Source organism: Paroedura picta, chromosome 1, assembly GCF_049243985.1.
Source record: "Paroedura picta isolate Pp20150507F chromosome 1, Ppicta_v3.0, whole genome shotgun sequence".
Taxonomy (NCBI): Eukaryota; Metazoa; Chordata; class Lepidosauria; order Squamata; family Gekkonidae; genus Paroedura; species Paroedura picta.
In genome coordinates, this window is record NC_135369.1 from 151377300 (window position 1) to 151405170 (window position 27871).

The window sequence follows — 27871 nt, forward strand, 5'->3', positions numbered from 1 at the left end:
GAAGCAGACTTGGTTTTTATATCCCACTTTTAACTGCCCAAATAAATCTCAAAGTAGCTTACAATTGCCTTCCCTTCCTCTCCCCACAATAGACACCCTGTGGGATAAGTGATGCTGAGAGAGCTCTTGACACATTTGAAGAACGAGGCTCGCACTGCAGTAACAAGAACATTTAATCCACTTCCCACCAGCTCCACAACCAACAAGAAACAAACAGCGCTTTCTCTTTATATACCCTAGTTTCCCATGTATGGGGGAACAGCTCTACAATACAATTAAGCCTTAGCACGCCCAATGCATCACAGCTCTGACAGGACTGCTTGGTTAGAACAGAACCATCAGGACTGTGACTAGCCCAAGGTCACTGAGCTGGCATGTGGAGGAATGGGAAATCAAACTCAACCCACCAAAATTAGAAGCTGCGCTCCTAGCCACAGCACCACGCTGACTCTATTTTACTCTTTAAATAGTCCGGTGCTGTGCACTCTCTGCATATTGGAACTCTGACAACAAACTGCATCATGTAGACCGAGGAGGTTTGCTTTCTCCATAATGGCCCCTGTGTTCTGGAATAGCGTTCCAGGGAAGGTTAGAAATACTTTGGTAATCTTCTGGAGCAGCCATGGTATATTCCTTAAAATGTGCAGATGTGCTGAAAACATTGTTTTTAATTAGGTTTGAAATAAAGTAGGCTCAGCCCTGACTAGAACTGGGATGGCGGTTTACCTGTAGACACTATGGAAGTGTTTTGCGTTTTCTCTTCTGTGTACTCTAGGCTTAATGGTAGCTTGGTGTAGTGGTTAGGAGTGCGGACTTCTAATCTGGCGAGCCGGGTTGATTCCTCACTCCCCCACATGCAGCCAGCTGGGTGGCCTTGGGCTCCCCACAGCACTGATAAAGCTGTTCTGACCAAGCAGGAATATCAGGGCTCTCTCAGCCTCACCCACCTCACAGGGTGTCTGTTGTGGGGAGAGGAAAGGGAAGGAGACTGTAAGCCACTTTGAGACTTCTACTGGTGAAGAAAAGCAGCATATAACAACCAAATCTTCCTCTTTTATTGGCCTTGAAGTAAACACTGTTCTATCTGGCCTTTTGCTAAACATTAATGCTTGGAGACTTCTAGAACAAACCATCTTAAATGCTGGTTTTAGGAGAACTTCTAACTTTCCACAGTAGAGAAAAGGCCTCTGAACAGGAATTTATCTAAATTTATAGAGTGAAGATTAACTTCTGTCTAACATTTCAACAATTTACAGTTGTGTACATTCGCCCTTCAAAAGCTGCAATTTTAGGAAAGACAGCCATGAATAAAGTATTAGCAGTAAATCACATTTCATAAAATGTGGATCTTTGGAAATGGTGCCACCTAATGGGAAAGTGAAGAAGGATTTATTTATTTAGTACGGTTTTTATCCCAGCTTTCCTCAAGGGAACTCAAAGGTGGCATACATGGTTCCACCTCCATCCCTTTCATTCTGACAAAAACCGCATGAGAGAAGCTAAGAAGAGGCAATGACAAGCCCAAGATTACCCAGTGAGTTTCAAGGTACAATGGTGATTTGAGCCTAAGGTTAGCCATTCCGTGCTAGGAGATTTGGGACTGAAGCCCTAGAATCCACCCTGTGATCTGGCATTTCCTCCATGCTAACTGACTTCTGTAGCCTGCAGTCCAGGAGTAATTTCAGGAAATCTCTGTGCCCCTGCCCCTGGAGGTTGGCAACCCTACTCCTAGTTTTTAAGATGACACGCTAACTACCACACAACGCTGCAGGCTTAACCCCAACTCAGACAATTTTCTCCCTAAATTCTTAAGGGATTATTAAGATGTTACAACCATAAAATTCTTAATATACAGACAGTAGGGGGCAGTTCATTAATTCCTGCCACCACAAAGCAACAATATCAGATTTATTATTGTCAAACTTCATTCAAAATTGCTAGAAGGCATCAAGTCTCCAGGGCAGTCGCATGAGTTCCTTTTCAGATCCTGCTTTATCGAAGAAGTTGTTGACAGAATCCCATACTGAAAATAAGCCTGAACAACTGGACTGAACTTTTATTTGTCCCCAACTCTGCAACCAGAGGCTGGTATTGAGGCTGGGCATTGAGGGCAGCTGCCCAGGACTCATGCAGCAAACTCATTGAGGGCAGCTGCCCAGTGTGTGCAGCAAACTCAGCCTATATTCTCTGGCTTACCAAACCCTGCTCCCTTCCTTTGCCCCTACAAGTGGAGGCGGAAGGCTCAGCTAGATGTCAGATTATGTGCAATTGCAGCAGCTGCATGACACTGTCTCTAGTTCATGCATCTACCTGGGGGGGAGTCCTAGTGATGGGGCTGTTGCCCAAAGCTGGATGGGGTCCTGACCTTGCCCTGCCACAAGATCGCCTGCCCACACTGTCCAGCTCATTGCCCTGTGTTGCCTGTAGGGGCTCTACCACTGTCATCAACCCCCCCCCCCCCAGCCCATGCCTGGTACTGGCTACATGCCATTTGTAGGTGCCATCTAACCCCCTCCTTTGTCTGGTGGTGGTGGACCTCCTAATAGCATGGGGGGGTCACTGTATAACACAGCATGTTGGACTACATGGGCTATTAACCTGATCTAACATGGCTTCTCTTATGTTCTTATAAGTGTGCACAGTTGGCCCAATGTCTCCCTGCAAGCTTCCATGGTAGAGTGGGGATTTAAACTTGGGTTTACTAGGTTCTTTTCTGACACTTTAACCATTACACCACACTGTAACTGAGTGTGCAAATGATGATAGTTGCATAACCACTCTCACAGTTGTGTGGGATATTATGAGCCTTTTGACAGTACAGAAAGAGCTCTGGCAGTTGGAGAGAGAATACTCCAAGACAGGCTTTTCCAGTCATTGCTCCTTTGTCCACATTCTTTGTTGCTTTCCCACTTGTGATAGTAAATAATTTCACGCAAATACATGTTGACTTTGACACCAAAATAAATAGTGGAAGTATTTGTAGCTCTAGGATGGCACAATACTTACCAGGATAAACAGTCTCATAAAATAGATAACACCTAGCTTGGCACCTCAGACACTCATTTATTCCTGAGGCCTTATCGACAAATATATTTTATAGCAGCTTAAGTATCATGGCATCTCCCAAGAGAAATGACAGTTCCATTACCTCCCCCAGTATAAATCAGTGGGACAGATAAGACCACACACATTTTTAGCTTCTGTTGTAGAGGAAGCTGATGCCAGGAAGTATCACAAGTTCAACCTGTTCCACTTTACGAAGTGGAAGTGACTCCAGGATTACACAGAACAGCTGAATAATCTGCCTGAACTGACTTTACTGACAATTAATTTTAGCCCAAAGACAAGTTGAGATATATCAAGGTTTTTTTTTTTTTTTTTAAGAGAACCAAGATTTTAAAGTAAGAACTAATATTTCTAGGTATCCCCACATGTCCTTATTTAATATTTCTACAGCTCCCATAATATGCTTGTTAACACTATAAGACAGGCTTTTTCAACCAAGGTTTCATGAAACCCTGGGATTTCTTGACAGCCCTGAAAGGGTTTCCCAAATGAGTTGGAGTTAATTTTTTTTAAGTTGTTAAACATTTATCGGGTGATAAGACTATATATGGTTATGTGAACCCATTTTCCCTCTTCCAAAAATGGCCAATGATGGGCCTAGAGAGGTGGGAAGGGGAGGGGCCCCGGAGGGCGTGTTCACTAAGCTTCTCAGCCATATTCTGCATGATCACAAATTCCGGGATTTCTCGAAGCCTGAAGAATGTTTCAGGAGGTTCTTAACAGAAAAAAAGTTGAGAAAAGCTACTACCAGGAATTGTTAACTTTTGATTTCTGGCTATTCCCAATGAAGTTCAAAGATTAATCTTTGCCACACAAGTTTAATTTTATTTTTTGCATTACATTCAGTGAAGGCAAGGAGCACCATGTGAAGTAAATTCAACAAAGCTAAAGCTGTACATATTTCATGATTCTAAAGTAACCCAAAATGACAGTTTTAAGAATTAATACTGAATAAAACAAAAGTATTCTCATAATTAACAGAAGTTAATAGTTTCAATAAGGTTTTAAATGGTATTCTAGAAGTGTTTTAACAACATATACAAGCTGTGTTCATATCTCCATAGAACCAGTGTATAGTAATATCTAATATGGCATGAAGGTCTTGATTTTGGGTCCAAAGGGTTCATTTATCATGGTCCAGCTCTACTTTTGAAGGCTCTTAGAGATTTTCTCATAATTGGAGCAATTTCTGTGTTAAGAACAGAACAAATACAATTTAGTGACTTATTAAAAGGAAATTAGATGGGACTGGTCCAACTAATTGGATGGAACATGATTTTGGGAAAGTACACAGTAATGAAATGCATTGGTATTCTAACTTTTCTAGAAAAGAAATAAACACAAGATTGGGAGATATAATTACAAATTACAACAGATTTTAAATGGTCAGATACAGTGCAGCAATTTTAGAAAGCAGAAATTGGTTCACCGATAGGCTTTAACATATATAATATTCTTTATTTGCAAGGTTAGTTTTCTGATAAGGGAAATATAAATTATCTAACCATTTAAAAGCTTTATATAAAGCTACTACTTAAACCTGAAAAATACAATTGAGCAAAAGGGCAAGCCATTCAAAGTATTTTCTTAAAGTAGGATTTTAAGAGCTTAATCACTTTCTAAAAATATTACTTTTATAATAAATATATTAGAAGTTGCAATGGGACAGATGTCCGATGTTCAAATTAATAACCAAGCAGAAAAGTGTGCTGTTAGAAGCTTTTCACTACCACACTGGTCAACTCACATGATAAAAAGAATGACCAAAAAGGCCTCATGAACCCAAATACTATGTAATGGACTTTCATATATTCTTGGAACATGACAGACCTGCTGAATACAACAGAGATTTGATGATTTTTCTCGATTACAGGAGCAGACAAAACTGCAATTTTGTTGACGTATTATAAGAAACATTTCCTGATTGAGGACAAACTATAGGAGTGACATACAAGCAGGCTGTGATTATTACATCTAGGTTTGGATGCCCAGTGTTCAGACAGGTTGAATTCAGACTAGGAGACAGGCAAAGAGAAGCAAGAACTGTTACCCAAATCAGTGGTCTAATTTATTGTGGGAAATTAAGCTTTTAATGGAGACATAACAAGAAGGATCTCCACCAGTGTTTATAGGGGTTGTTCACTTAAATGCAATAACCAGTCAGATGTTCAACTGGGAATGCCTTTTATTAAAGGGGTACAGCAAACACACAGAAACACATCGAAGACACAAACAAGGCTGACTAAGACAATAAGGAGGAAAAAGAGAATATTGGGCAGAAGCCAATATTTCCAGTCATGACATGGAGAAGCCACAGAGTCAGCAACAAAATGACCAGTGTTTCATGGAGGAAGGGAAGTCTACACACAAGTAGAGGTGTGTATATGGGACCAAGGATGTGCGCACAGCACTGGTGGCCAGGTCTCTTGATACAGGGAAAATGTTCCCAAGGGCAATGCTGACGTGTTTGCCCCCCAAACAATGATCAAATGGAATCTCCAGAATTACACAATGATCCAGGAGAAACCTAGATGGGTTTCCAGTAAATAGACAATGGCTGGGACTGCTTTACTTGAGGTGAACAATAAGCATTAAATGGTTCTTGTTAACCAAATGGGAAAGCTATTAAGTTTGGGAAAGTTGTTAAGTATTGCTAAATTAAGGTGAGCAGATGTCAGGGAAGTGAGACTGGGAGATTGATGAGATTAGTCACAAATTCCTGGGAAACCAGTGGTCCTAAATTATGCATCTTTCTGGGGTGGAGAAAGTCATCAGCAGGTCAGCTGTTATTTCTCACTAAACCATATACCTAGTCTTGTCCCGGAGACTGTCATTTATGTCTGTGTCCTGTTGGGCACTTATGATCTGGTTGACATTTTAGTGTCATATGTGGCCAGACAATGTGCTTCTAATAAGTGTCTATACTACTGAACTTTCCTTCAATGGGAAGGGGGGCTGCCAGCTAACAGAATTAGCTTGTGAGAATAAGATAAGAGTTATAAGGATCTGACTGAATGGTAAAGGGACAAACTAGGTGAAGCAGCCAGGAGGCTAAACAGCAGGTAAGCTTTGCTAAGTTTGCCTATATTTCATGTCACATGTCAAGGCATTACACTACAAGACCAGATCATTCTTAAGTGGACAATAAGGTACAGAATATTCTTGGACTAGAGGATCTCAATGATCAGCTAGGCATAACGCTTACAGATTTTACTTACCAGAATGATCTTACTTCTATTGCCACAACAAAAAAAAAAAACACAAGTTTTTAGATCACATGATACCACTTACTAGCCTGATGAGAAAGGATGAAAACAGCTGCTTAAACTTACTTTTGGATGCCTTTTTCCCATCTTGGTTTGTTCCAGTTGCATAAGGGGAAGAACTAGCAGATGCTACACTGCTGCCTTTGTTAGAGCTTGGAGAAATGCTATTGTTTTCTCCATTTTCTGGATGTTTCTTCCTAGTCCAGAGCAACATAGAAAACTCATTGCAAGCATAACTAGCATTTTTAAAAAGGGATAAGATTTACTGGGATATTTATGAATGGGCAAACCCATACATATAGGGGGGAAAAGGTTAGCAAATCAAATGGAATATTTAATACTCATGTGAATCACAATAGTATAAAGGAGAGCATCTGTTTTCTTTTATTCTCATTCATGTTCATCATCTGCATAGAAGATATTAACAGCACAGGCCTCAGCTGAGATAGCCTTCTGAGTCCATAGAAGTCAATGGTTTGACTATCTTTAGAAGAACAGAAGAGCTGTTTCTTGTACCCCACATTTTACTACCTGAAGGAGTTGCAAAGTAGTTTACAATCACCTACTCTACCTGGCCCCACAACAGACACCTGTGAGGCAGGTGAGGCTGGGAGAGCTCTGAGAGAACTGTGACTAGTCCAAGGTCATCCAGCTAGCTGCACGTGGGGGAGTTGGGAATCAAAACCAGTTCTCCCAGTTAGTGGCTGCTGTTCTGAACCACTACACCAAACTTGCTTTAGGTTTGTACCATAATACAAAGATCCATGAAGGTAACTATCTTATGACCCCATTTATAAGATAGTTACCTTCATGGACCTTTGATATTAATAGACACGTTATATGGCTTAAAATATAAAATATAAGGTAGTGTGTTGAAGACTTTGTTAGTATCCTTGAAAAAAAACACTTAAGAAATAAGTTCACTGATGAAGTAAAATACGAAAATGAGGGGATTGTATTCTCACGAGAATGCAAAAGCACACTTGGAGAGGTCGGAAAGATGAAGGAGGACTTAACTTTCATTTCTCCCAAGAAACTCTTCAACCTTTGTAGTCTAGATGGACTCCAAATGTTTAAATGTTTGGGGAAAGCCAATATAAAGCCCTTAAATTTCAGAGCCCTGATGAGTTTACAAATGCCATTCTCTGTCAATTTCAGGAGATAACTGGGCAGGACAGCAGCAGAACTGCATTCCCCTAATGAAGATCACAACTCAAAGAGCTGTAATTCATGAGATGGAAGCAATTAAAAATAGACAAGTGGCAAGGAGGAGATGAGTGCTGAACCTCTCCACTGGTCCCCCTTTTCATCTCCTTGTAATCCTTCCTCTAAGCTGCTTTTCTCTTAACCAAGCTTCAGGAGTAGAAAGAAGATGCAATGGCAAACAAAGGAGTCAGGTCTCTCACCCTTGTCCCACTTGCTAATTCTGTACTGAACATCTACTCCTGTCCTCCTCCTACAACTTTCTGTCAGTATCTCTTGTCTACTGATGACATTGTCTCTTGTTCTTCTGAAAGCCAGCTTGATGCAGTGGTTAGGAGCGCTGACCTCTAATCTAGCAAGCTGGGGTTGATTCCCCACTCCTCCCCCACATGCAGCCAGCTGGGTGACCTTGGGCTTGCCATAGCCTCACAGGGTGTCTGCTGTGAGGAGAGGAAAGGGAAGGTGATTGTAAGCCGCTTTGAGACTCCTTCTGGTAAAGAAAAGTGGCAGATAAGAACCAACTCTTCTTCTCAAAGGAACTCTGGATGGATTCTCCCCTTCGCCATCTTTACCCTCACAACAATATTAGGCTAAAAGTGGGATGGACCTAAGATTAACCATAAGATTTATGAAGATGGCTTTCTCCCGTCCAAAACTCTGATCGCTGCAGTCTTACCCACACCATGACCCAAAGTTTGAAGCCTTCCTCTGACCCAAGGGATTATTCCTCCCATGGAAGAGCCACAAGGTGAAGGGAAGAATGCCTTAAACTGTAGGAAGACTCCTTGGAAGGTGGTTGGATTCACCTCACTATACCCTAGTTGCCTGCCACCATTATCCTGAGCACACTACAGAAGTTGCTGAGGTTCTTACTTGGAGTGAACGGAGCCAGTTGTTCCATGGATTTCTGGCTGATGTCGCCCTTTTCTGGATGTCTTCGCCATGCATTGCACAAAGGCCATTTTAACTTGTCGGCCTATTTTTTAAAACAGAAACAAACTGAGCTCTTTTAAAAAAATTTAAAATCTAAGTGTCATATCTGGAAGAAGCGCCTCTAACCTTTCCAAGGAAAAACAAAACCACCAGCGATGTACCTTATTTTCAGAGCAGGTGAGAAGTTTTTAAGTTAAACAAAACAAAATCTTCAAAGTCATGGCTTGATAATGGTTGTCTTACCTTTAGGTTTTTCTGACTGAGTCGAAAGAATGCTTCTAGTAAGAGACTTAAGTTTCTCTTCTCTTTCATTGAAGACCCTCATGTACATTTCACGCCATGGTTCGTATTCCAAGGGCCGTTCGTATCTAAAGTCCCTTTGACAGTGCTTCTTCCATAAATGGTCAGACTGTTCAATAAATGTCTGTATTTTTAAAGCAAAGTTGTATATAAGACACTTTGACATATACAAAGAAATACAAAGTGTCTTAAGGTTACCAAATACAAAGAAATACAAAAGCAACAATCCTTTTCATAGTTGCCTGGAAGCAAACATTCCAGTGTGCAGCTTTTAACCTGTACAACCAGCTGAGCCTGCCCATCAAATCCTCTTCGAACGATACTGCAGCCTTGCTCTCCCTTACACCCCACCTTGATTCTTTTAAATAGATCGGAAATAAACACACTCCATGACAGGAGCTTTGATTCACACATGTTCTCTTGCACACAAGAATGCTAAGAATATGATTTGGGGGATGGGAAAAGTCACATTTAACACATTAAAGAAAAGCACAGGAACAAGACCATTTAAACATTCTTAGGAATTTGCCTACTTAGAGCTTCTTGCAAATTCAATAAGGGGACGGACACATTGAAAAAAACCATCATATAAATCCTCGTTTGGCAAAGAACACAGAAAAACTGACAAAAGCCAGGAAAATGTACAATTAGGAAATTACACAGTGTGGATACTCTTAAAGCAACACTGGTGTGAGGAAGTCAGAGTGGCAGGGTCAGCCTGCCCATTAGGAACACCCAGAGCTCACCTAGGGCACCAGAAATAGACATCCTAGACAGTACTGACTTCCCTTCCACGTTGCACCATTGGCTTAATGGTGTGTGTTTCCCCCCCACTGCTGCTTGGAGCAGTAGCAGGAAGTCTCCTGCCACTGCAGAAGGCCTGGCACTTAACCTGGCAGCAGCTTCCCTGCAAATCAGAGAGCAGCAGCAAAGTCATTCACCTGGGTGCCACCCCTGGGCCACCCCTGCCAGATGAAACAAAACATCCATGTGGAAACCACTAAGGGCACATATCAGCAAATGCAGGCAGTCCAAATGGCAACAGAATGACAATGGCAGTAGCTTTCATTGTCATTACAGCAGTGTATGAAATTTCATCCTAATACTCTCAGTTTCAGTCTATTGTGGTGATATGCTAAAATCCTAATCTCTTCTCTGAAGGGTTGCATGCCAGCCTAGGAGATTCTCTGCATTTGCTGCAGGATAGACACTAAGAACACACCTAGCCTAACAACGAGTCAACCTAGTTTGTGAATGGGCCTTGGATTTTTCTTCCCAAAGAATAAAAGGCTCATTAAAAAAATAACAACAGCTTACTGGATTGCAGTTCTCTATTCGAAACAACTGTTCTGATGTACAACGTGTCAGCACAGGCTCAAGAATTTCAAAGGGCACTCCTCCTACTTCATGTATTGCTATGAAGAAAGAAAGAGTAAAAAAGCAGTCAGCTAGCACCATACAAACCAGTGTGGTATAGAGGTTAAGGGTGTTGGACTGGGAGCATCTGGAAGATTCAGATTCAAATCCCCACCCAGGTAATGGAAGCTCACTGGGTGACCTTGTGCCAGTCACACACACTCAGCCTAGCCTACGTCCCAGGGTTGTTGGGAGGGTAAAATAGATAAGAAAAATATAAGCTGCAGTGATCTTTCCCTATCAGAAAACATGTACTGTGTTTCTATATGGATACTACATTTAGCATTCAGGCATTTAGAGTAGGCATACCCAATGAAGTTTCTTTTTTTAAAGCTATTTAGGCTGTTGTCCATCATGCCATCTTTTGGAATTGGAGAAAACAATGATACTTCTTGGTTCTAGACTAAGGGTATAAATGAAGTACATAACACAAAAAAAGAGGAAGGTTGTCATTCTCCTTCTAACGGGAGTTTTGCCATTGTTTTCAACCAATTGTAGCTCCGTTTATACAAGCACTAGCCAATGTTGTTGCTCATATAGAAAATATAGGCATTTTGTTTGGAAACATACATATAAAGGCCTAAGACCATACTAGTAAGCCAAGCCTCACAAGTACTTACAACTGATATTGTTTTGAAGTACACGGATGCACAGTTCGTAGAGAGTTAGCATTTTTGAAAGGTAGATGGCTTTAGAGCCAGAGTACACCTGCATTTTGGAATTTAGCCTTTGTCCTGTGAACTGGACTGTATCACATGTGTGCTGAGGCACTGTCACAGCTGGCGGAGCTATAGAAAGATGCAAAAAATAATAATAATCAATCCCCTGCTATGTCAGTTCTAAATACTGAAAACCCTTCTGATTATATGTGACTGGTTATTCCAAAGCCTATCAGGCACACTCCTTAAGCTATACTTCAGTCCCAGTTTTATGGCCATTTTCCTTCAATATTCAATACATTCTTGCTGTTTTAATTTTTCTCCTGGTGAGGATGTAAAATTACTTTTTTGAATGGTGCATTTATAACACCACCACCACCCCCAGTCATAATGAGAATACCTAATATAGGGCACATTTCATCCCAATTGTCTGGGGATCCATCTCTGGGACTGGCAAACATGCAAGAAAGACAATAAACCACATTTGTGCCTGATTGAATCCATATATCTAACTAGAAATGGCTTTCCCAACCAGAGTTTTGGGAAACCCTGGTGTTTCTTGATGACCCTGGAAGGGTTTCCTGAATGAGTGGGAGTTAATTTTTATATATTTTTTTCAATATGTTAAACATTTATCAGGTGACATGACCATATATTTCTCTATCATCCTGCTCTCTCAAAATGGCCAATGATAGGCCTGGAGGGGGTGGGGAGGAGAGGGGCCCTGGGTGGGCATGTACATCGTTTTGCTTCTCAACCATATTCTGCATGATTGCACCACTTCTGGGGTTTCTCAAAGGCTGAAGAATGTTTCAGGGGTTTCTCAATGGTAAAAAAGTTGAGAAAGGCTGAACTAGGGCTTTAAAGCAACCGCAGAGAAGTTATGGGAGCTTTCCTGATGGATTCCACAACGTAATGTTTTGTTTGGCTCGTCTCCACTAGGTTCTTGGAATTGATACCCTTATTTAATCGATGAATTTGCAGAGACCAGTGTAAAAGCAGCTAACCAGCTGTACTCCATTACCTTTGAACGCTGTAGCATAGGGAGGAGAAGATATAGATATCTCTGGCAAAAATTTAGGTAGTGGCGTATTCAGCAAGTCTTGGAGAGATGTCTTGGCCTAGAAACAGGGCCAGAAGTGCTGTTATTCTCCCATATCCATACTTTGACTAATTTTGCTGTAAGCAGTATTGAAACAATTAAAACCGACATTCTGCCATTCTGTACTTTGAATGATAAAGTACTTAATGCAGAATATTAATGGAATTGCTATTTTGCCCTCTTTTCTATTATTTAAGTGCAAGTGACAAATGAACAGCCAGATATCTTTGAAGGCATTTCCGCACATCGTTAAAAATAGTGTTACGCCAGCTGAATGGCATAACACTAAATATAATTGTGCCTCCCGGACCCTCCTCACCTTTTTGATGTCTCGCTCTTCTCTGCTGCCATTTCACGCTTCTCCCTTTCTACATGCCTGCTTGAAATGGCGGAAGAAAGCAACGTGGTTTATACGCAACTCTCTTCCGCCTGTCAATCAAGCCAGGTAGCCAATCCCCTTTCTCCATGCTTTAAAAGGCCCACAATGCCCACTAATTTTTTTAATTCAATACTTATCAGTTGAAACACCCATGCATCTAATTATAGATGCATAGTGCTTCTTTACTGCCACCCCTTATTGAATCACGAGTCTTGCTTCTTTTAAAAATGAATCTCGTTCCTAATTGGGGGGGGGGGAGTTTAGAGAGGCATGCTTTGTGCTACAAGTTTTGGGGATTTTTTTTTTGGCTTTGTCTGCACACTTGTACATCTATTTATTGCTCCAGGCAGTTAAAAAAAAAACAACTCCCGTCCCTGGGGAAGGGTGAGGGAGGCAGGTGCATGGCTGGGACATTGAAGGCAGAGATAGTGCTTCTTCGCCTCCATACATTTTTTTGCTTGTCTGCTAGTTGCTCTCCTATAGGTAGTGTTTCATATACTGGTGACTCCACTTTTTGGGATTCACCAACTAGCGCTTTAAAACGGAGGATGTAGCCAGCTGTTTACTGCCCAGGCACTGCATGTTGGGGACATCATGTGGAGGGGCCAGAATATAACGACTACTTAAGGTAAGCATTTCACTACTTTTAAAGGGTGCGGAAATCCTTTGAGTCCTCACACGGCAATGTTCTTTCCCTATCAGAACAGATATATTGCCCCTCTATATATGGATGCTTCATTTAGCCTTTATGGATATTAAGTTGTTGGTAGACATTCTCAATGACATTTCTAATTTTTAATTTTAAAGCTATTTAGGCTGTTGGTCATCATGCCATCTTTTGGAAGGGAAGGAAACAGAATGATATTTAGTTCTAGACTCCAGACCAGCAAGTTTACATATCTTTGAGGAAGATATATATACACAGAGAAAATATCAACCATTGTTATCCTTTACGGACTGAAAAAACCCACATGAAAATCACACATGAAGTTTGAAAACAAACCCACACATGAATACAATTAGTGTTCACTTTTTTGCTTACCTTTTTTGTGGGAGTTTCTAGGAGACAGTCTGAGTGTAATGCCTCCTCTTCCTTTTCATCAGAGGCTACTGCCAAACTTTTCTCAGAAATGGAGTTACTATTCACAACCTGCTTGCTTGCAGGGCAAGCCTTCCTCTTTTTTCTGCTTGAAAATTGGTCATAAGTAAGGTATGATTCAAAAGACATAGTGGGAGGCTCAAAATTTTCATTGCCAGGGCTTTTAGCCCGTAAATTAAGCCTGAGTGTTCCTTTCAACTCAATGTCTGTTAGCTTGGCCTTACCATATTTTTCTGCTTTTAGAGATGAAGAGTCTTTTCTTTCATCTGGAGAGGAATGGCTCTTATTTGAACTTCTGTTGATAGCTTTAGAAGAACTGTGCTTTGCTGAAGATTTGTCTCTCCCTTTATGTTCTTTGTTGATGTGCTTGGAATGATTCGCTTCTAGGCCTCCAGGAGAATTCTGACAAATATTACTGCTTTGCTCTTCACTTGGGTGCCTGAGGGAGCCACCAAAATCCTCATTTCCTTGCTTATCTTTTAGGTGAGATTTCTCCTTCTTGTCAGATGAAGGAAGGGCTTTGCAGCTTGATGTGGAGATCTGAGACTTTTCTGAACGTTTATTTTCCTTCAAGCTCAGTTTCCTTTTATTTTTAGCTGAGGATTCTTTTTCTTTGAGACTTTTTCTATTGGTAGATTCACTGAAAATTCAAGAGGCAAGAGACAGGAATTAATTAACGGGAGGTGACAGGATAGTTCATTTTGAAGTAGAAGGGAATAGGACATCACTTCCAGGTACTATCAGCTGCACACTACTATCAAAAGACCACACATGGTCCTTGAATAGTTAGCAGTATTCCACATAAAACACAGTCGTTCAAACAAACATTATCAAGCCAATAAAAGCATCAAAGAAGACTTCTCAAAGAAGAAGAACAGCTTCCTATAGAAGGTGATTAGAAGAAAGCAGTCTATAATGGGTTCCTAATTTGTTGGGAGTTCGATCCCAGCAGCTGGCTTAAGGTTGACTCAGCCTTCCATCCTTCCGAGGTCGGTAAAATGAGTACCCAGCTTGCTGGGGGGGTAAAATGGTAATGACTGGAGAAGGGAATGGCAAACCACCCCGCATCCCCGTATTGAGTCTGCCAGACATGACCCGGTGCTTGCACAGGGGATACCTTTACCTTTAAGTTGTTTCGAGTACCTCTAAGCAGCAAGCCAAATTCCATCAAAGATCGGAGTCCTTGTGATCTCTTTTTTCCTTTCCTGAAAACTGGCTGACCAAAGATCTCACCTTTTGATTAGTCAGTTCCATTTTTCATTTGTTTCTGACCCAGGAATCTCTTAAGCATTTGGATATCAGCATGCAAGTTAGCACTCGTGTTCTGAGCAGCATTCTGTAGCTTAAGACAAGCTCAACTGAAGTGTCTTTCCATTTTTAAAGGAGGGAATGAAATGTAAAAGTATTGTAAATTTATTTATTTACTTATTTATTATATTTATATACTGCCCTCCCCAAAGGCTCAAAATATATTTGCATTACAAATATATTGTAATGCAATGACTGCCTTGAAGATAGAGGTTTGCCATTAAATTTAGGATGTCCACTTGTCACAGTTCATCATTCAAAAGGATTGCTCAGCTCTTGCACCTGTTTACATGTAGCAAGGAAGATGAAAATAAGTTTGATTCAATATTAGAAGGCAGGCATCTTCACTTGAAGGAATATAGTTTCCTAGTCAGTCTGGTCTTCTGTGTATTTGCGTTCCCAACCAAACACTACACAGATACTGAGAATGAGAACTGGAAGAATAAACAACTGGATATTTTTTCCACTTTCCTCCCAATCAATATATTGATTAAAATTCTCATACTTTGTCTCAGTGAACTAAAGAAGGACAGGCAGAATCTGGAGGAGGAGGAAGAAGTAGTCTCACAGTGGCTTACAATTTCCTTCCTCTCACCACAACAGACTCCCTGTGAAGGAAGTTGGGGCTGAGAGAGCTCTGACAGAACTGTTCCATGAGAACAGAACTATCAGGACTGTGACAAGGTCACCCAGTTGCTGCATGTGGGGGAGCGGGGCATCAAACATGGCTATCCAGGTTAGAGGCTGCCACTCTTAATCACTACAAAAGCAGAAGACAAGTTAAGCAGCCTTTTATTTATTCATGATGAAAAATATAGTTAAGCCACTGACTTCCACCAACTTTATAACAGCACCAGCCATAGCATAAGCATGATTCTGCCCACTGTTCTCCAGGGACTGCTTCTATATCATACCCAATTTAATGCAAGATACATCCAGGAGCTGCCCAGAACTAAAAGGTGGATGCATATTCCAGAACTCTGAAAAGGTAAGATTGTGCAGAACGCTATATAGCTGGTTTACTGAGTCAATTACACATTTTTGTAGCCGGTCAGCCACGGTTGCCAGCTTTAGGTAGGAAAATGCACCTGGAGACTTTGGGGTGGAGCTGAGAATGGGCAGGATTTGGGGCAGGGAGGGTCCTTAGCATTATAGAATGCTATGGAATCCACCCTCCAAAGCAGCCATTTTCTATAGGAAAATTGATTTTTTTAACCTGGAAATAAAGTATAATTCCAATGAATCCCCAGGTCCCCCCTGGGGAACGGTATCCCTATTTGTTGCTCTAGAAATAGACTCTTAGGAAAAAGCCCATCCAGAATGTGGCGTTTCCTGCAGAGGGCAGCAGTGAATGTTCTGCGGAGCATCTGCTATTCATTATGATGGTTAATACTTTGAAGACTGGATTCTAACTGCCAAGTTCCTCCTATTCTGGCTAAAAAGTGAGGATCCAATATGTATGGCTCAAGGTTTATAGCATCTGTCTCATGAAGCTTTGGAGCATATAGTTTTGACTTTATTTAACTCATAGTCAGGTAGCCTTCTTTGAGTCTCTTGGGGAACTAGTATTTAATTTATATATATCTCCCTGAAATAGTATGTAACTTTATTCTGGGACATCAGAAAGGAGGAATCAGCTGTGAACAAATGTATACCGCATACAGTCCTTGCAGCACTTCAAACATTGCAGAAAACAGAGAGAGAATTGGCTCCACATTTTCGAAAATATAATTGAGTCAATTGCCATTTTTCATCTTTTATCCATCTTATTTGTCTTTATCTTTTAAAAGGTTGAAAATTTTATTGCCATTTTCCATTAACTTTAAAACAGCAACCTAAAAAATTATATGGGATAATTATGGGAACCCTGCAGGGTTTTCAAGGGAGAAGACATTTAGAGGAATGTTTGACACTGCTCATCTTTGTCTAGAAAACCCAGGCTCCCTTAGTGGTGTCCCAGCCAAGGGTTAACCAGGGCTGACCCCGCTTAGCTTCCAAAACCTGATGCCATCAGGCTAGCCAGGGTGAGAAATCTGGATGAGATGCAATGATCTAAAACAGTGGTTCTCAACCTTCCTAATGCCGCAACCCTTTAATACAGTTCCTCATGTTGTGGTGACCCCCAACCATAAAATTATGCAAGTGTTCTTTCATAGAAATTAAACCAAAACTGACCCATGGCGTGAAGATCCATAGTTCATGATCGTATATAAATTGGTTATAAATTGTCTATAAATTGGTCGGCGCCTTCAGGAGGAACTGTGGCAACGCCCCCCCCCCCCCGGCCAAGCTGCTCACCCTGCTGCAACCCCTGGGAAAGGGTCATTCAACCCCCAAAGGGGTCCCGACCCCCAGGTTGAGAACCACTGATCTAAAACAAAATACGTTTCCATGTTGTTAGCTATCTAATCAGCACTACTATCCAGCCTCATCTTCATCTTTGTAGGTGACAAGTAACAGTACATGTGTTTGGGGTTTCCTAAAACTACCTGCTCAAAGATTGGCCATCAGTTAAATAACAAGGAAAAGACATACAAAAACAGTTTAGACTAAGTCTCAGGGGCTTTTTGCACGCCTTCAAAATAGCACAATGGTTGCCAATTGAAAACGCTACTGATTTGCTGTTTTGCACAACGTCGTCGACAATCTGCCACACACCTGAAACCAATCTGCAAAAAGCGCTTCCTTGTAGCGCTTTCAGGGAAATCCCCAAAAGTGGATTCACCCTCCGGAAAGCAATACACTCCTGCAACCAATCTGCAACACTAGCGAAAAAGACCTGTGCGTTAACATTGTTGCGGTTTCTTCAAAGTCCCTCCTCCTGAGCCTGTCCTCCAAACTTCCGGCGAACTGTTCGCCATTTTTTTTTCTCTGAGCGAGCGGGGATAACGCACCAGCGAGCCTCTTTCAGTTTAGAGGCTTCCCTGGCTTCAGTCCCTCCCCTTCAGTCACTAAGCACACACATTTTACACATTCATTCAGCCGAAAATCGGGCCCGTGAGAGGGGGGGAGGGGGGATTTTTTTTTTCACTCGGAGGCAGCGTGGCAACGATCAAATGACAGCTCAAACAGAGGCTTCCCCGGCTTCAGTCCCTCCCCTTCAGTCACTAAGCACACACATTTTACACATTCATTCAGCCGAAAATCGGGCCCGTGAGGGGGGGGGGAGGGGGGGATTTTTTTTTTCACTCGGAGGCAGCGTGGCAACGATCAAATGACAGCTCAAACAAAGGCTTCCCCGGCTTCAGTCCCTCCCCTTCAGTCACTAAGCACACTTCAGTCACTAAGCACACTACTAAGCAGTCACTTTATTTTTTACACAGTCATTCAGCCGAAAATCGGGCCCGTGAGAGGGGGGGGGGGGTTCACACGGAGGCAGCTTGACAACAATCAAATGACAGGTCAAACACCCCAGGCAGCTGGATGGGTCTCTCCGTTGCAACGAATCTACACAGATTCGTTACAATGGGTGTGTTTTTTTTAAAAAAAAACCTTTCTTAAAGGGAAAGGGGCTGTTTGGGAGCATGCTAACGGCTGCCCATTGGCTGCTTGACGGCCAGGGGCGGGATGAGCTCGGCAATAGCGCTTCCTTTCTAGCGATTTCTGCCGAGACCGGAAGCCTGTGGGAAACGCTACAAAACGCAACTGGATTCCACTACAAAGGCAGGTATGCATAACGACGAATTCCACTATTTTAAATGGCGATTTTTCATTCAGTGACCAATTTGCTACAAAGATCCCGGTGCGTAAAGCCCCTCAGATTTCACATACCTTGCATGACCTTGAGGAACCAGTTTTTTCCAGTGACTTATGAGGGACTTAGCTAGATTGCCAACAGTGGGATGTTTTCTGAAACGGTTTACTATTTTCCCGGCTCCTGTTTCCTAGTTGAAACAAACAGGGAGAAGAGAAAGACATACACAACCCGAATAAATAATTTTCTCTTACTAAGATTTTCTATTCCCCCTGCCTTCTGTACTTAATTGCGCAGATCTTGTTTGCTATTATTTGTTTTGATCAAATTACAATTTGGTATGTGATCCATAAAAGTCAACATCTAGCCAGCTTTCCATAGCTTATCACTCTGCTTATGAGGGCTGCACTCTGACATTATAGTCTGATAAGAAAAGAGCTAACATAAATTGTCATTATCCATTGCATTTTTCAGGAGATTAGCGAACTCCCCACTGCCATAACACTGGTGGGTGACATTGGACTAAGAGAAAAAGCAAGGGAGCTATTATTATGGACTAGAACAGCAGCCTACAAGGAGGGGGGGGAGCAAAGATGCCCCAGAGTGCAAAGAGATAATTGCCTCCCATTTCTTTCAACAAAAAAAATGGCTTTGCATTTAAATATAAATATTTCAGCAGTACCGGAATACATATTAAAATTGTGAACTAGTACCATGTGTATTGCTTGTGGATGATTGGGTCCAATCTGTTGTATTCCAGACAGTGGGCACAAGCACTTCCAACTACAGAGCATGACTTTCCTTGCCTCCTGCCAAAATGCTCTTGGGGTAGGGGAGGCGGGGGGGGGGGATCATGTTTACAGACAGAAGACTTGTGCCCACTGAAATGTTAGTCTGGATGTAAACCAGCTCTTCATGGCACTGAAACCTTTAACAAAATCGATACAAGAGCATATGATGCACATGTGTTGCTCAGATTTACATAAAAGGCATATATTCTAAAATATTCACATGGCCAATAATGGGCCTTATGCACATTTTAAAGTGACAAGCAACTAACAGGATTTGCAGGTGTAGGTCAAATTCATTGCATCATACATGTATTTTGTACTCTACCTCAGCATGGCATCCCAAGACTTTTCTCATGAAATTCACTTAAAACAAAAATAGTACTTTTGTATTTCAGGATTCAACAGTGGAAGGTGTCTTCCTTTTCTTCAGGAAGAACAACTTCAGGAATGGACAATAATTACTAGGCCAATGTTGTGACTGTACATGCAGGACTATGAATGTACAAGACATGATCTTTTCAATGTGTGCAATTGGCATTTCTTCTGAAGGTATCCAAAATCAAGGAAACAATAGCAGCTTAGGAGTAACTCCAATGGTCACTGATAAGAAGTATTTATGACTTACTACATTATACTACATTATTGGGGTAACCAGCTATAAATGTTTTGCTTGATTTCCACAGAATTTACCCTGGTTTGAGCTAATTGCCTGTGGGAGGGTTTATCCAATTTACACCCGGTAAGAAAATATGCCTTTATGATTGTTTATATTATTGTTATAATATTATATGTTTATGATGATTGTAACCTTTATTTTCTTTTAGCTTTGTCTGCTGATGAAGAACACTGGAAACATGCTAAATATTGAAACCCTGTCTGGTATTTTTATTACATTATGTGAACCTTGCCGTAAATATCTGTTTATGAGCAATGGTTTATCAGAGTGATTTGGATCCAAGAAATACAACATATAGTTTTATTTCACAGTAGATTTGTTTATAGCCATTACTATTTATAAGTGAACCTGTTTGTTTTTAGATACTTTCTCCTTTTCGGTTTGGCCGTTTCTTCTGAAGGAGTTTTAGCCTCCGTATACGTATATTCCTCACCTACCATTAGCATCTCCAGGGATATTTCCAAAACCTGAAGTCCTTTAAGGGCTTTCATAATCTGTAACAGAAATAGTCCATACGTTATTCCTAATGTATCATGTGGCACTTCCCCAACTGTAAGCAAGCTGAGGATAGCTGTACAGAGTCTGCTTCCTTGTGTGGAGACAGTGTTAGAGACCCAAATGGCACTGTTTGTAATAGTTACATAAACAGGTTGGACAGGTAATGGGCAAGCAGGTAGACCCATGCCAGCATTAGCATTCAAGCATCAAGACACAGCATCCCAAAATCTTTAACTTAAAAGCTCTCCTCAACATTTTATAGCTAGCTAAAACAAAAAACAAAACTCAGATTTTGCAGCTAGCCATATCAAAACTGCATAAAATATTCCTTTTGGCCACTGCCCTAGATATCTGGCTGCAGCAGATTCCAAGAAAGCATGTAGTAACTATATCAGGCATCCCCCACGGCATTCACTGACACCTTTCCTGATGCCTGCCAAGTGTTTGGAGAAACGGGCTGGTTCAGCTGGGATTTTTGCCCAGCAGGACTTCTGATTGGCTATGCAGATTTTTTAAAAGTTACTTAGGCAGCATCTGCTACCACAGCGCAGGAATCTTTTCTGTTTGGCTGAAAGTGTGTGGAAGAAAATATTTTTAAGCAATGCATTTATTTTTAGAGGCATCATGTTAAACAGAGCATCTGTCCAAAAGGTTGAATTATCTACTATTAGGATTGTGCATAAATTCACCTGCTGCCTTTCTGGGGCTGGCTCCACCTCCTGCAACAGCCTTTTTGTGGTTGCACACACCATCCTTAGTCAGAATTCCAAGTACTCACAGGATCAAAATGGAGCCAGGCGTTACTACCTATTTAATCTATATCAAGGGTCAAGGTCTGTCGGAAGTCTAGAGAGTTCTAGTACATTTCCAGATTCTGGGGCCCGTTACCAAAATAAAAATAAAAAACAGTGACACACAAAGTGCATAAAAATGAGCTGTATAGATTATCAAACACCCCCCAAAAATCAGTGTATAAGTGTGAGGCCCCTTTGAGACATAAGCCAAATGGCCTTCCATCATCCCTCATTATTGACCCTGTCCTTGAAAGAGGAGACCATTTTGCCTAACTATGTAAAGTTCATAAGCCATCTGATATCAGTGTATCTATAGTCAGAATAATTATGGGCACCTCACAGGTATTACAGAGCAACATTTTGGTAAGTTAATCTTCAGCCTCTCAATGACAAAAATGCCAACTGCCTGTATAAGCATGCCTCCTTACAGGTGCTTATGGCCATTCTTTCCCCAACACTGCATCTTCTGAATCAGGAACCCCAACAAGATTCATATAGATTATTATTTAGTGTTAATTATTATTTATTTAATTTATAGACCAGGCTCTCTGGTCAGACTCAGGGCGGTGTACAACATTTATAATAAAAGTTTCTGGTTAAAAAAAACAGTATTAAATTAATAAAAGGTTAAAACAATATCCTAATGCTCCATCCTAATGCTGGGAGCGATTGAGGGCAAAAGAAGAAGAGGACGACAGAGAATGAGGTGGCTGGATGGAGTCCCTGAAGCAGTAGGTGCAAACTTAAATGGACTCCGGGGAATGGTAGAGGACAGGAAGGCCTGGAGGATCATTGTCCATGGGGTCGTGATGGGTCGGACACGACTTTGCACCTAACAACAAACAACAACAATGCTCCATTTGCTTTTTATTCCATGGCCTTTTTGGTCTCTTGTCTCTCCAGCCATTTGTAGTAAGAAACTGGGGGAGGGGGGGAATTTAGTGTTATTTATTTGCACCTGGCCAATTTAGGAGGTTGACAAACTCCCCTTTCAACCTAGATGATCTCTGAACAGGAGGGACTGTCGATTTGCAGGAAATAGATAGCAGGAACCTGGTGATCCAGAACTGTCACCAATGTCAAATAAATACAGTAATTCCACTTATATCCCACTATTCTTCCATCACAGAATTCAAAGAGGCCTGTGTAAGATTTCCAAGAGAAATCCCCATCTAGGAACCAACCAGACTCACCGAGACTTCTCTATCATATGTCCTCCAGCGATGCCCTGAGACTCATAAAAACATTTAAGAGAGCAAACTAAAAAGTACATTGAACCATATTTCTGTATAGAAATAACCCTTTCCTGTAAATTGGGGAATATTAGAAAACAATCTTTCTAATTGGCTCCTTGGACTGTACCTACATCAAAAGCACTGCAGTTCTTCATAAGAAAAAGTCTCCACATAATTTCTCAAGAAAGCATGGCTAAAAGGCAGGAAGCAAAGCAAGCCTGGGAATTTATACAACATCAGACGTAAAAAAGAAGCCGGGGGCAAGGGCAACACCTAAAGTTATCCTGAAGGCTTCTTCATATTCCTTAAACTGCTCAAACTCCTTTGAAGAGCTCTAAAAAGAATCACTGCTTCCTTTATGAAATTGCCTTTGCAGTGCCTGCGCAAGCAAGTATGAAATACTAATTAGCTCTAGTATATAAATAAGACTTTCCTGGAGACGGCAGAAAGTTCCAAGTACAGATGGCATTTTAATTTTAGAAGTATAAGACCTACATCCTAAAAACTTCCTTCCTACAGTCGTGGTCTGTTACTAGCTTCCAAGTAAACATTGCATGGACAGTAACCAAGATTAGTCTGAAAACAGTTCCTCATCCACCCAGGGTCAAAGTACACAACAGGTGAGCATATGGTGGCCCCTCTGCTTGACTTCACCTTCTGAAGGCTGCCACCTGGGTCCAGATTGCCAATCCCTAGGGCAAAAAGCACAATTACATTTGTGAGGTATTCAAGTTGTCACCTTACCTTTTCTGTATATATATTTAAAATCATTTAAATAAAGAGGGCCAGGTGGTAAACAGTATCTGGCAGAAGATTCCTTGGGGTGCCTTGCCCCAACTGAAAGTAGCCCTCCGGTCAAAAACTCATTATGAACACACACCAAGAGATAGGCAGGGATGAGGATGCAAAGAACTGTTATATCCTGCTTGCTAATCAATACATTGATTTAAATCAAAATACATTTTGTTCTGTTATTCCCAACTAGTAATATCTCCCCCCCTCCTGGGCAACAATATTTAAATTCTATGGTATTCTGCCTGACTTGCAGTGTCCTCTACCAAGTTTTGTGTAGACTAGGAAAATCCTTTCCTATTACTATTAACAGCCAGGGATTTAACTTATATTGATTTGCTAGTTGTGTTAGCAAGCTGAATAAGACAAGATTCCCAGGGCATCCTTTTATGGCAAGTGCCTTTTGCCTGCACTCTATCTAGAAAGCATGGAATAGCTGAGTCTGCAATGAGATCAGCTGCTATGTATGGGAATACCACAGCACAGACCGCTCCATTTACTTTGTACTATAAATGGGCAGTGTAGATGCTAGTAGCTAGACTGGGAGCAGGGGGGGGGGAGAAGTCTGACCTCACATTCCCGAAGCACAAGAGAGCACAAAACCTTGTATCAGTGCAGAACACCCAGGGGCCATGGTACACCTGTACTGGAAGCAGCATGGAACCCACATGTAGAGCACCATGAGCATTTATTAGGCTGTGCCTTCTCCAAATGAAGCAGCCATATTGCCAGGGCCAAGCAGGGCTTTAAGGAAATGAATGGAAGAATCCATAAATTCCTCACAACATGAATTTCTAGAATACTTCAGGGTTCCAAGTGTCTGAACTGACAGTACCAGAATCACAGGACCCAAGTAAGAAGAGAGTGAGTTGTTTTAAGTTCAGACATTTTTGCTTACATTTCATGAACGTCCCATTCTCTCTCTAGAAAAAGAGATTTCCCTTAGAAGTTCTTCTTCAAGCTCAGTTAACAGGTGGTAATGGCGGGGAATCGTTTAAGTAGTGACCCCTAAAAAAAACTTGAGGTTGCTGCAGGTTTGGATTGTCAACTTCCAGTCATGGCTTGGAGATGTGCCAGAATTAACATATGAAGATATAGGTTCCCCTGGAGGAAATGGCAGCTTTGAAGTCTCTGGCATCACACCCTCGCTGAGCACCTTCCCCAAACTTTACCCTCCGCAGATTCTTCCCCAAATCTCTAGGAAAGTCCTAAACCAGACTTCACAAGCTGGCATCCCTGTGGTGATTCATAGTTCTACTGGAGTAGTTACTGGCATCCAGTTAATGTAAAAAGAACCTTTCCTCATATAAACAAGCTTTTGTTGTTTACACGGAAATCCTGCAAGTTAAATATCTGTTTTAAAAACCTTGGTACAAATCAGAGATTCATGTGGAGCAGCATACCTTCTGGTAACTGACCCCATCCTAGCTATACTATGGGAGCGTGTCTGTTTGACTGCTTAAACATGTGCTAGCGGAATTTAAGACTAGAGTAAGTCTGCCAAGGATTGCACTGTTGGAGCATTTATATGACGAGCAGGTACAGGTGAACAGATGTATGTGACTTTCAGAAATGCAACAGTCTCACACAATAAAGATTCTCTCATGTACAAATCATGCAGCACCTGCAATCCAGAAGTACACAAAAATCATATGTGGCTGATAGGATTGCCATTTGCCCAGTGCACAACTTTTAATTTTTTACGACTTGGGCTCCCAACTAGTTGTGGGTGGAGTTTGTCGAGTTTTCTAGAATGTGTGCATGAAAAGACAATATTTTACTAGCTTTCTTTATAAGAAAAGAGAAAGTAATCATAAGCTGCTTCGAAACTCCTTCAGGTAGTGACAAGTGGGGTATAAAACCCAACACTTCTTCTACTTCATAACACAATATCAATAAATGGAAAGGAGCATAAAGAAAAGACAGCCAAGAAATACAGACTAAATTTTCCCACAGATCTTGCACATCAGTCTTCTCTGGGAGGTTGCTATTTTATGCCCAGTATATTTTCATTTTTTCTGGACAGGAGATCACAGGGGTGGCCAAACTGTATGCTGGCAGGAGCTCATGGTAATGATGGTCCATGGGCATCTGAAGAGACACAGTTTGGCCACGCTTAACTTGAATGTCTTCATTCCTAAGCACAAAATCTGAGTGAAATTTCTGAGGCATGGTACTCACATGTGTAATCATCACTTGATGGTCACTCAAGTTGTTCAAGTTGAAAGAGCCATCGCTGATGGAACTCACATTTTAGGTACATACTTTTCAATTTAAACTGTTCATACGCTTTGTCACAGACTAATCAACCAATGATAAATCAAGCAACTGATAGGCACGTGTGAATTGACCCCCAAAGAAACGCACTTAAAATTGGCCTACAGAAGTATTTTTCTTCTACTGCCATGACTCCTGGTCCCTATTTGAGAATGAAACTTCCTTTTCAATGAACATTACATTCCAAATGGGAATGATGCCAACAAACAAAAACAGAAGTCCCCACTTCCACATTTGCAAAGAGCATGAGCTTTCCATGCCATTGTTCTACTGAGCGTGGAATTTATTGTTTTGTACTGAAACATGCCCAGTATTTGCTTGGATAATGCTTGTCTGGCTCTGAACAATTCCATACCAGTTCAAAAGCAGGCACTCCGGTCAACTAAGGTAATAGAACTAAGCATTTGATCTATACTCACTGCCAACCCCAATGAAACCATTCCTAAATCTTCAGTAAAGACAGTACTGTTTGGCATTAGCCTAGGGAAAGATAGGATGCTATGCAAACAAAGAGCATGATGCTGGCAGGAAAGAGGACAGCGTGTTGCAGAAGGAATTTCAATTTGATCCCCATAACAATTTGTTCACATTAAATAATAGTTAAATAATAGTTTCTTCATCCCACACTTCCCTGAAGAAAAAGAAATAAAGACATGGCAGTGCAAAGTCCTAGAGGGTATCTTCTGCATCACAAGGAACAAGCAACTTATCAGATATGTATCCTGCCTTTGCTCACAATAGTTTCCTCATAACAACCCTGTAAGGACTCAAGGTCAGATTGGCAGAAGAACATTTTGCCCAAGACTTTCTGAAGGAAGGGCAGAGCAGGTGACTAGAAATTCAGTTTCCTGTTGTCAATGGCCCTTCTCTATCCTCCTGCACTGTACTGTCTCTCTTCTTTCCTAAAACAAGGAAGTACTCGATTCAGAGGCACTTTAAAGTCAAGCCTTAGCACTGAAAAGAGGTGCCAAGTCCAAAGCAGAGTACCAATGGGTCAAGCGCAAATCAGAGAAGATAGGTTGGATGAGGAAAATAGACTCATAAAAAAGACAAGAAGAAAATAAAGATAAGAAATTTAAACCTAATGTGCATATAGGGCTATAGGTGGGGACTGGGGATCCCCTGGTTTTACAGCTCATCTCCAGGCAAAAAAGAAAACTTTCCCTGGAGAAAACAGCTACTTTGTAGGGTGGACTCCATAGCATAACACTCCATTGAGGTCCCTCCCTGCTCCTAAATCCCACCAACTCTCAGTTCCACCCCCAAACTAGAGCTGGCAACCCTATGTGTATGTCTGGCTGATTAACTTTTAATTTGTTAACATTTCCAGGGGCTTCAGTTAAGAAACATTTACGTAAACACTGCCTGTTGGCCGTAGACAGTACCTCCTACAAGACACTAATTCTTACTCCAGACAAGAATACTACATACACCATCTGAGTACAACTAGACAACCTTTTCAATAAATACTTTCCTTCCCCACACACCCTTGTTCATATTGTTAGAAATACCTTTGGGGGGTCTTGAGTATGGCTGAGCTGTTCTTTCAGTCTTAAGACTTTTCGCAAAACTCCCTCAGGAACTGCCATCACAAGCAGAGCTCCTGGACACCACCTACTGAGGCCAGCTGTGGAAGCACATCTCATTGGAATAGGGCTCACTTCAGCTGAGGCCTCTTACAGCTGACGATTTCCCTCCTTAAGCCTCTCTCCCTCAATACTGAGGTAAAAGTTATAAAGAGGAGACTTTAGGCACAGTGTTTCTGCTGCTTCCCTACCAGTAAGCTGCACAACTCGGACCCGCCAAAACTTTCCATCAGCCCTCAGAAAATTTCTCACTGGGAAAACTTGTTGGCTTACAGATGTGGCCTACTGAGTTAACTATGTGCCTGGTATCTAGAAACAGCCAAACAGGACTGAAAATTTGCATAGGCTCAGAAGGCCTTTGATTATTGTTATGTTTCTGGGCCTTTGGACTCTGAAGAAACATCCTTGCCTGGTTCTGTTTTGAGATATCACTTTACTATTATGCTAGCGTCTTGCTTAATATCATTGTCTGAGGAATGACATTAGTAAATAGAACAGATTCGTGTTGTATTTTCTATTAATGAGAAACTTCCAGATGGTAATGCAATTTATTTCTGCACAATTTATGTACTGTTCCTCAAATGGTCATATTTGTAGTATATCAATCATATTTATAAATCTAACAGCAAGATGGGATGTTGTAAGAATTGCTATAAGCTGTCTGAAGGGAAAGTATTAAATGATAAAGCACTTGTTCCCTTTAACACATTCTTCAATTTGACACTGGAAGCTTGGGTGGATGAGGGTGCCCCATCCCAAAATAAATGTTTACGAAGCCTTTTATTACAAGCTCTGCC

At 41.3% G+C, this 27871-nt stretch overlaps 1 protein-coding gene across 1 annotated transcript; it reads right to left on the reverse strand.

Annotated features, from left to right (window-relative positions):
- Window positions 1-3878: 3878 nt before the first annotated feature.
- Window positions 3879-27148, reverse strand: LOC143823051 (elongin-A-like). Its single transcript, XM_077308856.1, has 11 exons — window positions 27000-27148; window positions 20330-20386; window positions 18503-18615; window positions 13367-14063; window positions 11868-11964; window positions 10805-10972; window positions 10086-10183; window positions 8712-8892; window positions 8409-8511; window positions 6399-6529; window positions 3879-4255 (listed from the first exon to the last, which is right to left on the reverse strand). The coding sequence occupies exons 1-11, from the start codon at window positions 27132-27134 to the stop codon at window positions 4197-4199; spliced, it is 1839 nt and encodes a 612-aa protein (XP_077164971.1). The 5' UTR covers window positions 27135-27148; the 3' UTR covers window positions 3879-4196.
- Between the last annotated feature and the right edge of the window lie 723 nt (window positions 27149-27871).

Excerpts from the sequence above, each read along its gene's own strand:
- LOC143823051 (XM_077308856.1), bottom strand. The coding sequence starts at position 27,134 with ATGAGATGTGCTTCCACAGCTGGCCTCAGTAGGTGGTGTCCAGGAGCT. Across the intron at positions 11,965-13,366 it reads TAGAAACTCCCACAAAAAAG|GCCAAGACATCTCTCCAAGA; the intron begins GTAAGCAAAAAA and ends CCCTGTTTCTAG. Across the intron at positions 4,256-6,398 it reads TGGGAAAAAGGCATCCAAAA|AAATTGCTCCAATTATGAGA; the intron begins GTAAGTTTAAGC and ends TTCTTAACACAG.